This window comes from Bubalus kerabau, chromosome 16 (assembly GCF_029407905.1).
Source record: "Bubalus kerabau isolate K-KA32 ecotype Philippines breed swamp buffalo chromosome 16, PCC_UOA_SB_1v2, whole genome shotgun sequence".
In the NCBI taxonomy this organism is placed as follows: domain Eukaryota; kingdom Metazoa; phylum Chordata; class Mammalia; order Artiodactyla; family Bovidae; genus Bubalus; species Bubalus kerabau.
The window spans coordinates 21,202,579-21,221,659 of record NC_073639.1 but is presented as its reverse complement, the minus strand read 5'-3'; the positions used below and the strand labels follow the sequence as shown (position 1 = coordinate 21,221,659).

The 19,081-nt window shown below is 43.4% G+C and overlaps 1 protein-coding gene across 2 annotated transcripts in view; it reads right to left on the bottom strand.

Annotated features, from left to right (window-relative positions):
* Window positions 1-16,711: 16,711 nt before the first annotated feature.
* TBC1D9 (TBC1 domain family member 9) overlaps window positions 16,712-19,081 on the bottom strand; it is a 132,072-nt gene continuing 129,702 nt past the window's right edge. For both annotated transcript variants that reach the window (XM_055550730.1, XM_055550731.1), the window contains exon 21: window positions 16,712-18,826. In XM_055550730.1, coding sequence (XP_055406705.1) covers window positions 18,101-18,826 — 726 coding nt within the window. In that variant the 3' untranslated portion in view covers window positions 16,712-18,100. The remainder of the gene's footprint in view (window positions 18,827-19,081) is intronic.

Below are 19,081 nucleotides of genomic sequence, written 5' to 3'. Positions count from 1 at the left end.
TCAATTCTTGGGTCTGGAAGACCCCACTGGGAGAAGGAAATGGCTACCCATTCCAGTATTCTTGCCTGGGAAATCCTACGGACAGAGGAGCCAAGCTACAGTCCATGGAGTTGCAAAGAGTCGGCGGGAGCAGAGAACACAGAGGTGACTTAGAGAGCAGGACCTTCTTGTCCTCAGATACTTGAAGGCAGTGGACAGTTAGAGTTGTTCTATATATGATTAAGGAAAAGAATTAATGCTGAGGAGTGGAAAGTACAGGTGGTCAGATTTAGGGTTAAATGTAAAAAATGTTCTACTTGGGGCGATCAGAGATGGACTGTGATATTATTTTGGGTAATAAGTTCTCTCTCACTACACGTATTAAATTTCAGGTAATTTGGTATAAGATTAATTCAGAGCATCACATTTATTCTCAGAAGGACCTGGATTTGAATCTACCATTTGCAATCCGTGTGACCTCAGGCATCTTTTTTCTTAATTTACTTTTTATTTTTTGGCTGCACTGGGTCTTCATTACTGCGCACAGGCTTTCTCAAGTTGGGTTGCTCAGGCTTCTCATCACGGAGGCTTCTCTCTTTGCAGAGCGCAGGCTCTAAGCATGCGGGCTTGATTGCTTGTGGTGCACAGGTTTAGCTGCTCCATGACACGTGGGATATTCCCAGACCAGAGATCAAACCTGTGACCCCTGCATTGGCAGGTGTATTCTCAACCACTGGACCACCAGGGAAGTCCCATATACATCATATTTAATCTCTTTATACTTCTGTTTTCCTGTCTATAAAATGGGGACCGTAATCATAATTATAGTGATATTGAGAGGTCACAAGTAAATAACGCCACAAGTAATGATCTTAGTAACTGCAACGTGGTACCTCGAAAGGGCATAAGAAGTGATCAGAACAATTGCATTTTTTATGAATGCAGTTTGATGCCCACTGTGCAGGTCGTCAGGAGCCAAAGCATTGAACTAAAGGTTTTAGTGAAGGATGTGAAAAGTGGCTTCACACTCTGAGTTCCTGAGTCCATGACTCTGTGACCCCCCCCGGGATGCAGTTATTACAGAGGAGAAGCAGAGCTGGATCCCAGATCTCTATACTGAGATCAGCCAAGAGTGGCATGAGGGTGAAATGGGGACATTCCGGCTGAGAAAAAGCCTCGATGTTCCTGGTACATGGGGTGGAAGTGCTGGGTCAGTGCTCTGATGGGGACATGGTGGCCTGGTCAGAGGTCACAGCCCAGTTCCAGGATCCTCTCCTTCCCTCATCCCTCCTCTTCCTAATCTCCTGGACAAGGGGAAACTTCAGACTGGTGTGTCCTGCCTGGCAGAGACAACTTGGCCAAAGGTTAGGGATTGCAGCCTCATGTGACACAGACACTGGGGACAGGAACAAAAACCAACTGAGGTTATGTTGAAACCATTCTTTTAAAAAAAAAAAGTATTTGTTGTTGAAATCAAATTGAATTACAATGTTGTGTCAATTACTGCTATACAGCAAAGTAACTCAGTTATACGTATACATATATATGTATATATACATGTATATATACACACATACATACATTCTTTTTCATATTCTTTTCCATTATGGTTTATCACCGGATATTGAATATAATTTCTTGTGTTATAAAGTAGGACCCTGTTGTTTGTTAGTTGCTCAGTTGTGTCTGACTCTTTGGATCCCATGGGTGGTAGCCCACCAGATTCCTATGTCTATGGAATTTTCCAGGCAAGAATCCTGGAACGGATTGCCGTTTCCCCACCCAGAGATGGAACCCAAGTCTCCCGCGTTGCTGGCGGATCCGTTATTGTCTGAGACACCAGGGAAGCCCAGTCCGTTCTACATATACCAGTTTGCATCTGCTAGCTCCAAGCTCCCACTCCTGTCCTCTCCCTCCATCTCCCTCTTGGCAGCCGCAAGTCTGTTCTCTATGTCTGTGAGTCTGCTTCTGTTTTGTAGCTATGTTCGTTTGTGTTGTATTCTAGATTCCACATGTAAGTGATAGCATACGATATTTATCTTTTTCTATTTGACTTACTTCACTTAGTAAGATGATCTGTAGTTTCATCCATGTTGGAAACTTTCTTTATGATGTCTGAATCTGTTGCTTCAAACATGGTTTGCCTATTTCCAACGACGAGGAAATCAGAGACAGGCCAGGAGGCCGCTCAGCCGTGTGCTGCCTGAGAAAGAACCACTGTCGGCCTGTGTGGCGAGCCCCTAATCCCGAGTGTCTGGGACGGGAAACCCTGACACTAGGGAAGCAGTGGATTTTATTTCCTCCATAGCATGATACAACAGGGTGAAATAAAACACTGCCTCTACGTATCCTCACCTTGTTGTGTCAGTGTGGAGTGTGAAAGGCTAAGGGGGCAGGGAATGGGAACTCCCCAGGGAAACGTGTCATCTCGCGCCTCTGAAGCTGCCGTGTCTGAAGGGAGAGTTCAGGGTATATGCAGACTTTGTCACGTGCATGCACATTTGTGTGCTTAAAATTCCGTAAAAGTGTTCTCTTTTATATCTTATTTGTGTGGTTACGGTGATTATTTGGAGACACGTGTGACCGATTTTAAGATGCCAGAATCTCACAGACAAGAGAATAAAGCTTCGTTTGCACCGTTTTCCAGGGATCTCTAGAATGACCTTTGGTTTTGTTTTTAAATTTACTTTTAATTGAAAGATAATTGCTTTACAATATTGTGTTGATTTCTGCCAAACATCAACATGGGTCAGCTATAGAGATACATATGTCCCCTCCTTCTTGAACCTGCTTTCCACATCCCACCCCATCCCACCCCTCTAGGTAGTTACAGAGACCCAGTTTGAGTTTCCTGGATCACACAGCAAATGCTTACTGGCTATCTGTTTTACATATGACAGTGCATATGTTTCCATGTTACTCTCTCTGTATGTCCCACCCTCTCCTTCCCCACCCATGGCCATAAGTCTGTTCTCCATGTCTGTGTCTCCATTGCTGCTAAGTCGCTTCAGTCGTGTCCAACTCTGTGTGACCCCATAGACAGCAGCCCACCAGGCTCCCCCGTCCCTGGGATTCTCCAGGCAAGAACACTGGAGTGGGTTGCCATTTCCTTCTCCAATGCATGAAAGTGAAAAGTGAAAGTGAAGTCGCTCAGTCGTGTCTGACTCTTAGCGACCCCATGGACTGCATCGCTGTCCTGCAAATAGTTCCATCAGTACTGTCTTTCCAGATTCCATATGTATGTGTTAGTATAAAACATTTGTTTTTCTCTTTCTGACTTAACTTCACACTGTACTATAGGCTCTAGGTTATCCACCTCGTTAGACATGACTCAAACACATTCTTTTTCATGGCTGAGTAATATTCCATTGTATATATGTACCACAGCTTCTTTATCCATTCATCTGTCAGTGGACATCTAGACTGTTTCTAAGTCTTAGCCATTGTAAATAGTGCTGCGGTGAATACTGGGGTACATGTGTCTTTTTAAATTTTGATTTCCTCAGGGTAATGCCCAGTAGTGGGATTGCTGGGTCATATGGTGGTTTTATTCCTAGTTTTTTTTAAGGAGATTCTTTAGAATGACCTTTGATGGCTCTCCAGGGGGGATTTCTTTGCCCTGCTAGATTTCATAATGAAATAGCTTGCATGGAGGTTTACTTAGAAACTGTCCCTTAACGCTCTACTCCAGGTTTCTGGGCCATTGCCATTTTGAGATGTGCCCTGTTTAGCTTCTTTGCTAAACTCTCTGGCTCAAAACTTCTTTTCTTTAAATTCAAGTATAATTGATTTACATTGTTTCAGGTATACAGCAAAGTGATTCACCTATACATATATATAAATCATTTTCAGATATTTTTCCATTATACATTGTTATTACAGGATTGAATACAGCTCTCTGTGCTATATATTGGTCCTTGTTTGTTAGCATCCCTCTCCCCGCTTTTCCCATCGAGTAACCATAAGCTCGTTTTCTACGTCTCAGAGTCTATTTCCGTTTTGTAAATAATTTCGTTTTTATCATTTAAAAGTTTTTAATATTTTTAAATTTCTTTTTTGGCTGTGCCACGTGGCATGCAGATCCTAGTTCCTGGACCAGGGATTGAACCCAGGCCCCCCTCTCCCCTCCCCACCCCACAGTGGAAGTACAGTTCTTAACCACTGGACCATCAGCAAAGTCCCTTTATCATTTTTTATTAATAGATTCAACGTGTAAGTGATATGATACTTGTCTTTCTCTGATTTACATCACCCACATGCTGCTTGGGAATCAGAAGAAACCTCGAAGGCAAAGGAGTAACCAGCATGGAATTTACTTCTCACTGCTCACATCCTCTCCAGGGTCTGCGCTCCTCAAGGCCTGGCTGCTGCATCATTCCTGCATTCCAGTTTTTGTCTCTCCAGCCTGAGAGAGACGACTGAAAACTCTGCTCAGCACTTTTGCCTCTTTGCCACCACTGGTTTTTGCTTAGCTTCTCAGCCTCTTTACCCTGCACCTCTTTACCTTATTCTAAGGAGAAAAGCTAAACATCTCCATGCACATTGGGATCACCTCCATGCACATTCATTCTTTCCAGGACCTTAGTCCCTGAAGTCCTAGCTGCCTTGATCGTTTCCTCATGCCTTCATAGTTTCTTTGTTTTCAGTTTTGGTATTTTATCCAGCTTTTCTAGCTGTTCTTGAATAGAGTCAATCCGACACAGATAATCTATTGTACCCAGAAGTAGAATCATATAGTTAACAACATATCTTTTTAAAGATTAAGAAGGGTGAGCAGATGCTTGATCCTTATAGTATTAGAAGTTATTGTTTAACTAGAAAAATTAAAATAGATTCATACCTTTAAACATAAATTAGTTTATCTGGATTGTAAAAATTGATTTGTACTAGAAATCTTTATGAATATCAAATGATCTGAAACAAGTAAAGCATCTTTTGCATACATTTTCTGAATTTTTGGTTTTCGTATATGAGGCATTCTAAATCAAAATCTCTGTGAAACTAATTAGGCTGTACCGTATGCTCTAGCCATAAGCTTATATTTCAATATCATTGGTACAAATTGAGCCATGATTACTGCCAGTTAAAAACAAAATGGCTTCTTCTTATTGTAAATAGTGAGAAGAGGCAGAGAAGTTTAAATTTCCGTTTTTAAATGAACTCTAATGTTTCTTGAGAGAGAGGTGGCCTGCGGTCACAGGTAGGAGAGAGGGGGACACCCGCCCCCATCTGTCTAGTGTGTGATAAGGAGAAATACTCGGACACAAGCAGCCGGGGACGGAAGGTTGCCTGGGGAAATGCTCCCATCTGGGCTGTAGAGAAAAGCACTGTTCAGTTCAGTTCAGTTCAGTCGCTCAGTCGTGTCCGACTCTTTGAGACCTCATGAACTGCAGCACGCCAGGCCTCCCTCTCCATCACCAACTCCCAGAGTTGACTCAAACTCACGTCCATCGAGTCGATGATGCCATCCAGCCATCTCATCCTCTGTTGTCCCCTTCTCCTCCTGCCCCCAATCCCTCCCAGCATCAGAGTCTTTTCCAATGAGTCAGCTCTTCACATGAGGTGGCCAAAGTACTGGAGTTTCAGCTTTAGTATCATTCCTTCCAAAGAACACCCAGGACCGATCTCCTTTAGAATGGACTGGTTGGATTTCCTTGCAGTCCAAGGGACTCTCAAGAGTCTTCTCCAACACCACTAGCAATTCTCAAATAGAAACCTCGATTCAGTATTTATGCCTAACACATGCCTCAACATATCGCAAAGTATCCAATGGTAAAGAATCTGCCTGAAATGCAGGAGACCTGAGTTCAATCCCTGGGTGGGAAAGATCCCCTGGAGAAGGGAATGGCTACCCACTCCAGTATTCTTGCCTGGGAAATCCCATGGACAGAGGAGCCTGGTGGGCTATAGTCAATGGGACATGAATTGGAGATTGAGAACACAACTTATCACCCCCCATTTCTCACAGGAGAGGCATTGTGCATATGGTGTGACACCTCAGCTCATACATCATAGCTCTGTAAACAGTCTTCCCAACAGCAACTCACAGACACCTTGGTGCTCTAGGGTGCCCACATCTCAGCAGGATGGGGAAAAAGATTCAGCCGAGAATAACAGGGTCAGGTCTGGGGTGTGATGGAGATGGTGAAGGTAATGCAATTCCACACACCAGTCTCCATGGTCCTCCTGGAGCGGTGGGTAGGGAGCTCTAGGACTCACATAGTGGACAAAGCATGGGGCCCAAGACAGGACACTAGGTGCTCATGTCTGGGCACAGGACTGAACCCAAATGGCTCTCTGATTCGTGACATTTTTCAGGTAGTATTATATTAAATAATATATATTTTTAAATACAGGCAGGGGGAAGGGACAGATGACTGGGGCCAAGTCTGTCCACAAGCTTAGCTTCATTGAGTGGTTTTACTGAATTTCTTAATTCATTCCTCTTAGGAACCTGAGGGGTCTCTAAACTCTCCAGGTTTGCTTTTATTCCCACAGAGTTTCCATGGCAGCTGCAATCAGAGGGGAGGAGAGAGGGAAGATAGAAAAGGGAGTCAGTAGGAAAGGGCAGAGGTTTGTGTGGCGGGGAGATGCTTCTTCCCATAAGAGGTGGTTCCACTGACCCACCCTCTGCTTCGTCGACTCCTTCTTCTTTTTTTTCCCCCAAGCTCTCAGGTTAGAGACTTTAAAGTGGGAGTGGAGGATCTCCTTCGGTTTCCAAAGACTCCGTCTGTAAGATAGGGGAGGGAGAGCAGCAGAGAATGTATGAGGGGAGGTAAGCCCGTGGTCGTCCCACCTTCTGGTCCTGACTCAGTCAGCGCCACCCCTTCCCTGACCATCACAGCCAGAGGTGCCAGTCGGAAATAGGACGTGAACATTTCCAAGGGGACTAGACTCACCGAATTTGAAACCTGGCCTAGCTATTTCACACAGGGAACGTATCTGTCTTTCTCTCCTGTTTCTCTTTCTCTGCCCCTCACGCCCGCCCGCCCTTGCCAAACTAAGAAAGAGCATTACCCAGCTTTGTCTGCAGGTGTCGCTGTCTGTGAGCTTTCTTGGTAGAAGGGCCACTTGGGATTGAGCCCTCCGTCAAGGTTAAGGTTTTATTATTTTAGAAGTAGCACCGTTTACTTTTTGAATGACTGTCACATTGCACGTGGATCATTTTGACCTTTGTTTCTTCAATCAGACCTTTCATGTTTTTAACGGAGCTTTTGCAAGCGTCTCTTTTTCAGAGAAAATACAAAGTGCGGTAGACGGAAGTGCCTTTGGAGAGGGGCAGGACCTTTTGGAGGATGACCGGGACTGCGCTTTGGGACGTGATTTTTGTACACGCTTTTCCTGAGCTTCTGACTGTCAGGGGAAGCCATCAGAAGTTATCTGTGATTCAGGCCAGCCCGATGGGAGGTGGCAGAGGTGTGCTAGCCAAGGGCACTGAGCCCCTGAGGACCGCCTGGCCCTGGCATGGCTGTATAAGCGAATGTTGCCAGTTTAAGGCCACGAACCCGAGAGGAAACCACATCCTAAGCAGAAAGAAAATCCTCTGGAGATATTTCATGTTAGGTAATGTTTGCGTCATGGAGGACATCATCTCTCCTGCATGTAATCTTTTCTTCCTTTGATCCTTTGGCTTCCTGACGTTGTCTCTGCAGAGTGTGACCTGAGCAGATGCTTCTATCAAGCTTTTCTTGATATGTTTTGAGTTATTACACTTGAATTCACAGCTCTGCCCTCCTTTTCTGCCCTAACTGTATTGAGCAGTTAAGGGCAATGTATCCTTTTAGTTTTTACTAGAGATGTAAAACTTTAACCAGAATATGTTGAACGTGGGCCTCAAAGTTAGTCACAGGGATTGGTCTTTAGCCCAACATTACCCTCTAGTGGGATACAGTAGAATAGTTATTAATTAAGTATGTGGGAAGCAACTAAGCAGAGATTTTGCATCAGGTTTGCTCTGTGGCAAATACAAGTGGCTATTAAGACTAAAGAAGAAGAAGAAGAAAGAAATTTAAAAATACTCCTCTTATTTCGAAGGTCATTGGTCTTCAGAGAGGGTGAAGCAATTCATTACGCTTAATAACCTCCTCACTGTCTTTCATTGTATTCTCTCATCGTTGCCATAATGAGTGGCATTTACAACTAGACAAATAAAAAACAGAAGTCAGATAGAAAACAGGTAACAGAATTGGTACCTAAGAAAACGACAGATGATTATAGAATGCATGACACCAAAATGTAGAAGAGAAATACAAAAGAAATTGAGAGAACCAGTAAATACTTCAAAAAATATTCAACTTCCCTACTATGATAGAAATCCAAATTGAGATGAAATATCATCTTTTATCTATTAGATTAGTAAAAATTGGAAGATGGTTAACCTCCAATGTCAGTGAACGTGTGTGAGGAGAGAGCCCTGGTTGTTGATGGGAGTGTGAGCAAGTTAATTATTTGGGAAGGAACTTGGCAGGGTTTGTTACAGTGTTCATGGGTATATGCTTCAATCCCATGCTTTTTCTCCTTCAATTCTGTCCCAAATGAATATTCCTACATATTATCCAAATCTCTTTGCAATGATATTCATTGACACAGTGTTTATAATAAAATGAATCTATCATAGTGGAAAGTCCATCAGCTGGGAGGGAGGAGGAGTATGTGGTTAAATAAAATATAGAACACTCTCTTTCTATGGAAACTATCCTGCCATTAAAATAAGTGAATTAAATTTAAACTGATATGGAACAATCTCTCTGACACTTAGGAAAAAATGAAATCAGGGAATACTTTTAGTTTGGTCTACTTTTTAAAATGTGTGTATGTAATAAACAACCAACAAAGACCTAATGTATAGCTCAGGGAACTCTGCTTAGTATTCTGTCATAACCTAAATAGGAAAAGAATTTTAAAAAGAAAAAAAAAAAGTGCGTGTATATACATTCTGCTGCTGCTGCTGCTGCTGCTGCTAAGTCGCTTCAGTTGTGTCCGACTCTATGTGACCCCATAGACGGCAGCCCACTAGGCTCCCCTGTCCCTGGGATTCTCCAGGCAAGAACACTGGAATGGGCTGCCATTTCCTTTTCCAATGCATGAAAGTGAAAAGTGAAAGTGAAGTCTCTCAGTCACGTCCGACTCCTAGCGACCCCATGGACTGCAGCCTACCAGGCTCCTCCATCCATGGGATTTTCCAAGCAAGAGTACTAGAGTGGGGTGCCATGGCCTTCTCCAGTGTATATACATAGATGTGTGTAAAACTTTGTAAGACAAATGAGCTTCAATCTCACAATAATATTACCATGAGGGAAATAGAAGTTTGTTAATAAAGGAAGGGGCTTCCCTGGTGGCTCAGTAGTAAAGACCCCGCCCGCCAATGCAGGAGACCTGGGTTTTATCCCTGGGTCGAGAAGATCCCCTGGAGAAGGAAACGGCAACCCACTCCAGTATTCTTGCCTGGAAAATTCCATGGACAGACGAACCTGGGGGGGTTACAGTCCATGGGGTTGCAAGAGTCGAACACTACTTAGCGACTAAACAACAGCAAATTAAACACGAAGACTTTCCCAGCTTTTAAAAAAATATTTAGGCTTCTTTGGCCGCACTGGGTCTTAGTTGTGGCATGAAGGATCTTTCATTTGGCGTGCAGGCTTCTCTCCAGTTGTGGTGTACAACTTTAGTTGCCCTGAGGCACCATGGGATCTTAGTTTCCCGACCAATCAGGGATCAAATCTATGTCCCCTGCACTGGAAGGTGGATTCTTAACCACCGACCACCAGGGAAGTCCCTAAAAATCATTCTTCTTGCTCTGCCCATTTGGAAAGAAAATGGAATTCCAAAGGAGATTCTGAAACCTCCATGTCAACTTGTGTGTATTTTTAAAGCGACTCCATCTTCTACTTCATTTTCAAAGGCATCTCATGTGTTGCTTAAAGAAGTCAGTATACCTGATTGTTAACTTCACTTAAGCAGGTATCACAAATTCCCTTATTGCATGCTGCATCTTCTTTATGTTACCAGCTCTTGAAGAAATAACCCAGGGTAACACCCCAAAATATATTATGCTTTTTTTCTCATAGACTCTCTCAAAGGTCTTCTCAGCTTAAATGAACATCTCTTTGATTGATTTCTCCAAGAAGGATCCAGTGAATTCAAATGTCTCTCCCTTATTTTCCCCTTGTTCTGACATACAGGTCTTTCTCATATTGAGAAGAGATATTGTGTTGTATTATGCTGGAAATAGCTGACGTTTCAATACAAATTACAGAGGAAGAATGTCCCAATATGTGATGCTAAACCCTCTTTTTGTCTTTTGATGAAATTTAATAACACAAAGATGTGCAAAACTTCACATGTCTATACTATCCTCTATTTCTCATTCTTAGGTCTAAATTTGGGGCAAGAGTTGTTGGAGGGACTGAAATATTGCACATGGTTCATAGATGTTGACAGTATGACAAAGGAAGCTGTAAATCATACACAAAAACCAGCAAATGGGAAAAATAAATTTTATCCCTCATACATTTTACGTTCCTTGCCCCTTGGAATATCAATAAGTGCTGAGAAGTTAGTCTATGGAGAAACAAGCAGTAACTTATTATAAATTATAAATTTATAATTATATTTAACTTATTATAAATTATAAACATTTTTATATGCTTTTTTAAAATCAGACATCCCTAGCGGCTGAGTGGTAAAGAATCCGTCGGCCAATGCAGGAGACATGAGTTTGATCTCTAGGTCGGGAAGATCCCCTGGAGAAGGAAATGGCAACCCACTCCAGTATTCTTGCCTGGGAAACCCCATGGACAGAGGAGCCTGGCGGACTACAGCCCACGGGATTGCAAAGAGTCAGATGCAATATGAGCACATATTATGGTGTAGGAAGTTGAAGAGATTTGAAGTCGAAGAAAACGTGATTACACTGAAGGTTTAGAAAGACTGTGTAAGCGTCAGCTTAGAAGAGTAACTGGAGGGTGTGAAGGGCACATAGACTGGCTACAATCCAGCAACCTGTACTGTAATCAAATCTTTATCCCACTCAGACTAACCGATAGCCAGAGGTCTACTCTGATGACTGCCTTCCGACTGGTAAAAGAATATATGCAAGCATGCTCAGTCGTGTCCGACTCTTTGTGACCCCATGGACTGTAGCCCTGCCAGGCTCCTCTGTCCATGGGATTTTCCAGGCAAGAACACTGGAGTGGGTAGCCATTTCCTTCTCCAGGGGATCTTCCCAACCCAGGGATTGAATCCGTCTCTCTTGTGCCTTCTGCACTGCAGGTGGATTCTTTACTGCTAAGTCATTGGGGAAATAGACCCCAATTAAGGAGAGTCACCTTGGAGCTGCCAGAGTCAGGGACTATAAATCCACAGATAATCTTCCATCTGGGCTTCCCAGGTGGTGCTAGTGGTAAAGAATCCACCTGCCAATCAATCAAGACACGCTCAGTCATGTCCAACTCTTTGCAACCCCATGGACTGTAGCCCACCAGGTTCCTCTGTCCATGGAATTCTCCAGCCAAGGATACTGGAGTGGGTAGCCATTTCCTTCTCCAGGGGCTCTTACCAACCCACAGATGGAACCTGGGTCTTCCACACTGCAGTGAGGAGGATAGATCAAATATTAATATAATATAATAATTAATATAATATTAATTAATATAATAATAAAACCCTCTTGGACATTCAGATGAATACAGAGCTGAACTAAGAAAGTGTAACTGAGAATAGACAGAGGAACAGAGATTAAAAGGTGCTCAGAAAGAAACAATGGATTGACTTCAGTAACTAGAGGTGGGTCATAGGCAGGCAGGAGGAATCAAAGATGACTTGTTTCTGGCTTCAGGTACTGGATGGATATTGTTATTACCAATTAAACTAAGAAATAACAAAGGCGGACAGGTTATGAGGAGAAAGTAGTCTAGTTTCTGAAGTGTGACAGAATCTGATACACGGTAGATGGTATTCAGTCATAAAATAAGTGAATTCACTAAATGATAGATTATTGTCAACCCGGTCCTGGCATTAGTCTAGCCAATACTTTGCCCTTGAGGAATTCTAAGAACAGCTACAGGATTTTTGTTTACAGATCTTGGTCTCCCTGTGAAGTAGAGGAGGGGAAGCAGTTGTGAATCCAGAAAGCCCAAATAGTCCACAGCTTGGCCCTTAGCCGTCTACTCCCGGAGACACTGAGCAGACCCAGATGTCTCCATCTGAGCTAGTCCTAAGCTCACAGGGACAGCTTCCCAGGCCCCACCTCCTCTCCTCACTTTGCGTCTCCTTATAAATTCCTTTGTCTGGCTGTGTAAGCTTTTTTTTTTTTTTTTAAAGAATTGGACTGTCAAGAATATCTTAAACAAAAGACATAGGGCCTGAAACATTAGGTAAACGAGTCATTTTAAAGCAGAAAACAGCATGAAATGCTTTGTACTCACCACATCAACTGCTATTCTTTTCAGGTTAGAAGTTGATGCTGTAACGAAAGAGCCGTCTTATAGGACGGGTCATGAAGAACATACAGAGGAGGTATAGAATGAGGCAGTGACCAGGACTCCCCACGAGGTTCACTGTTAGATTCTTGAACTGAGCAAGCTCTGAGTTGAAGTCCCCTTGACAAAGCTTCTGTCAGAAACCAGGCCAAGCTGCTGCATGTCTGGGGACAGGGGAGTGAGGAGACCTCTAGCCACCCTCGCTACTGACTAGGACAGGAACGTACTGGGAGCTGCCCTCTGCGTGGCCGCCAGGGTTCCCGGTCTGCATCCTTTGGTGGGGATGAGGATGCTGTTGGCAGTGAACCTTCTCGTTGTCCGTGGCTCCTATGGTGGCATGCGCACACAGCTTACCCACCTCCCACCCAGACTTGAAGTAATGCCAGGATGGGAGGATGTGGCTAGATCTGTGGTTTCTCTGGCGGCACTCATTTGCCCAGCATTCAGGCTCCAAATGGTCTCTCTCTGTTTCCCCCAGCAGTAAACTTCTCTTTTGAGTTTTCATATACGAAAGCTCCGGGCTTCCCAGGCGACGCTAGTGGTAAAGAACCCACACGACAATGCAGGAGAGGCAAGAGACATGAGGTTTGATTCCTGGGTTGGGAAGATCCCCTGGAGGAGGAAATGGCAACCCACTCCAGTATTCTTGCCTGAAGAATCCCATGGACAGAGGAGCCTGGTGGGCTATAGTCCATAGGTTTGCACAGAGTTGGACGCAAATGTAGTGACTTAGAACACATACATGAATCTGAAAGCTTCACTAAGACCAGTGCCCAGTGCTCTGGGGCTGGAAGCCCACTGGGATGCCAGATCAAGTCTATGACCATAGAGACATTGAGCCCATCACTGGGGATGGTGTGATAGTTATTAGCATCACAGGGGAAGTGACCATTCAAAGAAGATGGTCACTCATAATACACTGAAATCAAAGAGAATAACCCATAGAAATACTAAAAAGACATAACACAACCATTAGAAACTTGAGAGGAAGTTTAATGCTGTTTGAAATGCCCTATTTGCCTTCTGGAGGCCAGAGAAGGAAGACGCTAACAAGACGGACTCACAGGTTGAACTGGCAATAACCAACTCAAAGGCTCAGGGCTCCTCCACGTGCAGCCTTTAGAAGCAAACAGACTAGAAATTGCCATTGTAAAATATATTGATGCTGGGATAAAACCATGGTGAGCTGTTTGAACAAATAGGGACAGTATTACAACAGAGCATCAAGAGAAACATGTTTTCAGGGTGATGTACTGTTCATTTATAATTCTGTTCTCAATGATAATGGAAAAGTCTGGCTCCTCTCACTTATCTCAGTTCAGTTGCTCAGTTGTGTCCAAATCTTTACAACCCCATGGACTCCAGCACGCCGGTCCTCCCTGTCCGTCACCAATTCCCGGAGTTTACTCAAACTCATGTCCATTGAGTCAGTGATGCCATCCAACCATCTAATTCTCTGTCGTCCCCTTCTCCTCCCGCCTTCAATCTTTCCCGGCATCAGGGTCTTTGCAAATGAGTCAGTTCTTCACATCAGGTGGCCAAAGTATTGGAGTTTCATCTTCAGCACCAGTCCTTCCAATGAATACTCAGGACTGATATCCTTTAGGATGGGACTAGTTGGATCTCCTTGCAGTCCAAGGGACCCTCAAGAGTCTTCCCCAACACCACAGTTCAAAAGCATCAATTCTTCGACACTCAGCTTTCTTTATAGTCCAACTCTCACATCCATACATGACCATTGGAAAAACCATAGCTTTGATTAGACGGACCTTTGTTGGCAAAATAATGTCTCTGCTTTTGAATATGCTGTCTAGTTTGGTCATAACTTTTCTTTCAAGGAGCAAGTGTCTTTTAATTTCATGGCTGCAGTCACCATCTGCAGTGATTTTAGAGCCCAGAAAAATAAAGTCTGCCACTGTTTCCTCATCTATTAGCCGTGAAGTGAGGGGACCAGATGCCATGATCTTCGTTTTCTGAATGTTGAGCCTCAAGCCAACTTTTTAACTCTCCTCTTTCACTTTCATCAAGAGGCTCTTTAGTTCTTTGCTTTCTGTCATAAGGGTGGTGTCATCTGCATATCTGAGGTTGTTGATATTTCTCCCAGCAATCTTGATTCCAGCTTGTGCTTCATCCAGCCCAGCATTTCTCATGATGTACTCTGCATATAAGTTAAATGGGCAGGGTGACAATATACAGCCTTGATGTACTCCTTTCCCGATTTGGAACCAGTCTGTTGTTCCATGTCCAGTTCTAACTGTTGCTTCCTGACCTGCATACAGATTTCTCGAGGCAAGTCAGGCATCTCTTTCAGAATTTGTTGTGATCCGCACAGTCAAAGGCTTTGGCATAGTCAATAAAGCAGAAATAGATTTTTTTTTCTGGAACTCTCTTGCTTTTTTGATGATCCAGCAGATGTAGGCAATTTGATCTCTGGTTCCTCTGCCTTTTCTAAAACCAGCTTGAATATCTGGAATTTCACAGTTCACATACTGTTGAAGCCTAGCTTGGAGAATTTTGAGCATTACTTTATTAGCATGTAAGATGAGTACAATTGTGTGGTAGTTTGAGCATTGTTTGGCATTGCCTTTATTGTAAAGTAAAATAAATAAATTAATTAATTAAAAAAATAAAATAAAAATTGCCATTTGAACTAAAAAAAAAAAAGTGACCTTTTCCAGTCCTGTGGCCACTGCTGAGTTTTCCAAATTTGCTGGCATATTGAGTGCAGCACTTTCACAGCATTATCTTTTAGAATTTTAAATAATTCAACTGGAATTCCATCACCTCCACTAGCTTTGTTCATAGTGATGCTTCCTAAGGCCCACTTGACTTCGCATTGCAGGATATCTGGCTCTAGGTTGGTGATCACACCATCATGATTATCTGGGTCATAAAGATCTTTTTTGTGTAGTTTTTCTGTGTATTTTTGCCACGTCTTCTTAATATCTTCTGCTTCTGTTAGGTCCATACCATTTCTGTCCTTTATTGTGCCCATCTTTGCATGAAATATTCCTTTGGTATCTCTAATTTTCTTGAAGAGATCTCTAGTCTTTCCCATTCTATTGTTTTCCTCTATTTCTTTGCATTGATCACTGAGGAAGGCTTTATCTCTCCTTGCTATTCTTTGGAACTCTGCATTCAAATGGGCATATCTTTCCTTTTCTCCTTTGCCTTTCGCTTCTCTTCTATTCACAGCTATTTGTAAGGCCTCCTGAGACAACTATTTTGCCTTTTTGCCTTTCATTTCCTTCTGGATGGTCTTGATCCCTGCCGTCTGTACAGTGTTATGAACCTCTGCCCATAGTTCTTCAGGCACTCTGTCTATCAGACCTAATCCCTTGAATCTATTTGTCACTTCCACTGTATAATCATAAGGGATTTGATTTAGGTCATACCTGAATGGTCTAGTGGTTTTCCCTACTTTCTTCAATTTAAGTCTGAATTTGGCAATAAGGAGTTCATGATCTGAGCCACAGTCAGCTCCCGGTCTTTTTTTTTCCCCGACTGTATAGAACTTCTCCATCTTGGCTGCAAAGAATATAATCGATTTGATTTCGGTATTGACCATCTGGTGATGTCCATGAGTAGAGTCTCCTCTTGTGTTGTTGGAAGAAGGTGTTTGCTATGACCAGTGCGTTCTCTTGGCAAAACTCTATTAAACTCACGTATCTAGGGTGAGTCTACATTACATTAAAACACACACTCATTTCCCTCTGATACCCATCTTTGATTTTTGGAGATAAGAGTATCAGACTTTATAAACTTATTTCCCAAGGTATCTTTAGGTGATAGAAACAATGACAGAATAATATATAACAACCTTCAAATCAAATGACTACTCAATGAAATACATACCAAATGGTGTTACAGAGGGATTTTCACCCTTTCATCACTTATGTAGTATGAGTTAAGAAAATTAGATGACCAACAGTGATTCTCTTATTTTACATTCATGTGCACACCACTACACAGTATATTTCTTTTCTTTTTTTTTTTTGGCCATGCTGTGCAGCTTGTAGGATCTTAGTTCCCACACCAGGGATTGAACCTGTGCCCCCACAGTGAGCACCAAGGCTCAACCACTGGACCACCAGGGAATTCCCCAAACTATATTTCTTATCTCAAAATATTTGCCTATAAAAATTTGTTTCCTTAGCCAAAATGGTTGTCAAACATAATTTCCCCTGCAAAGTGTTCAAAAGAATAATGTTATCACCATAGACAGGAACTGAAGTACTGAGATAAAAGCCACATTTGAGTATCCATGTATTTTATTTGTTCACATTTATCCTATTTGAGGTTAACACTACATCATTGGACAGTTTAAAAAAATCATTCTGTAAACAAAATTAAAAATAGCAGCAACAGCTAAAAATAAGGACACAATGGATTCTAAAATAAAGGAATGTATTGGCAGGAATATTCTGAATATGCAAAGAAAATGTGACCATGATTATGAATTCAACAATAAGAAGAAAAAAACTACAACATCTGTAAAAGACAAAACCGTAACAGTAATAAAAAAGAAGCGAAAATACAAAGTGCAGGTGCGACAGTTTTCATTTCCAAGTCCATTCAGTAAATAGAGCATACTATTCTCTTATATAAAGTGTCAAGTTCCGCTTTACACATTCAGTTACGTGATCCTGCAGAGTTTTTTTCATTTTACATTATCTCTACATTGATTTAACTGGAAAGATGGTCATATGTGATACATGGTATGATATCTTGAACCTATGGAGAGCACGGAAATGGTAAAGTTTACTGTTTTATTTTTTGCTGTATTTGCAATGAGTAACAAGAAGCTGAAAATTCAGTATAAGAAGCATCAGTACGTTCACTCTGCCCCCACCCCCACCCCACCCCCCAAATTCTGAGCCCTCTTATCATTTTTGTTGCCACTTTCAGATTCTCTGTCACAAAAGACTGTTCATTTCCCCCCGAATTCCGGCCAGCTCACTTAAATCATCAGTTTTTCAATGCAGTTTGGTCTGGTATTTGCCCAAACTGATCAAATAGAGGTGTTATTCTGGCATCACATAAAAACCACTTATACTTTCCTAACTGCTTAGAATCTCAAATGGGAATGCCTGCAGAATATGCTTTTTGAATAGAGGACTTTTATGAAATATATTTCAAATCTTAAAAAATAGCTTTAATGCTCCCTTTAAGTGGTACAGAATTTACCCCAGCTGACAATGCCTACACCATTTAAGAACATTCTCTCTCTCTGTGGCATTTCACTTTCCTTACAGCTCTAATTTTATTCAAAAAGCCCGAATACACAACAGCTGCTGCCTTATTTAGCGTTTAAACAGCACTATGTATACAGCTCAACAGCAAGATTAAGAAGTTATAAATACACACGTATCACGGACAGAGTCATCTTTTTTTTTTGGAATTCACTGCATTCTGGTAAATCCCCCTCCCCCCAACAAGAGAGTGGAACTGTACCTACATGGAGGTGTTTAAGTATTTCTCCAACAGCTTTTCATTGTATTATATTATGAAAACACTAGGCTTCAAGCCGGGTACTAATAAATATTTAATTTAAAAGGAAGACTGAAGCCCCAACACAGAACATAAAAAAAGACCCCGCCCCCCGCCCCCCACTTTCCCGGTCCCCAGAGAAGGTGCCGGATTCAGCCGGACAAGGCCGAGATCTCATAGTCACTGATGGAGGTGAGGGGCTTGCCCATCATCCGGATGTTTTTTGCACTGGTGATCCTGGCCATCATGCACACAGGCTTGTCGAAGTACTTCACCAGGGCCGGCTCGGTCAGGAGAGAGGCCAGGAACTGTTCGAAGGTGATGGCCCAGTCCCGGTCCAGGCTGGTGCTTCGGGGCAGCGCCGTAGTGCCTTGGCCGCTGCGCACCAGGACCGTGTCCTCGCCGATGTCCTCGCAGTGCAGCTTGTCCTCCTCGTGGGAGCCGGCACTCAGCACCGAGTAGGAGGACATGGAGCTGTCGTCCTTGGTATCGTCGTCGGAGATGAGCATGGAGGAGCAGGCCCCGTGGTCCCGGGGCGAGGAGTCCTCCAGCTTGATGTCCTCCATCTGTCCGCCCAGGGAGTGCTCCTCACCGGCCCCGGCCAAGCTGGCCGGGAGGGGCTCCGCGGCTTCGGGCACGTAAGGCTGGCTCGGCCCCTTCTTGGGGAAGAGCACGCTGCCGGGGAGGCCCTGGTGGCCGGCAGGCCCGCTGCCCCCGCCCCCGCCCTCCTTGGCAGGCTGGGGGGTGAAGAGCTTGCCCACTTCCCCAATCTCCAGCAGGAGGCTGGTCACCGCGGCCGTGGCATGGTACAGCTCCTGCTCGTTGGGGTCCTCGCTGAACATATTGTACATCGTCTTACAAAGCTCGATAAATTGCCCCTGAAAAGTGATCGGGGAAAACACAAGACCATGACCATGTCATAGGGAGTACAGAGCCAGGACCCAAGTGGACTGCAAAGCCATTTAATATCAGGACTCCTGCAAGATCCCAGAAAAGTCCTATTGTGGGGTGGATGGATGTGCAGATTTAAAGAGATGGATGGTGGATTTAGTCTCTTTATTGTGTGTGTGCTAAGTCGCTTCAGTCATGTCTGACTCTTTGCAACCCTATGGACTGTAGCCCGCCAGGCTCCT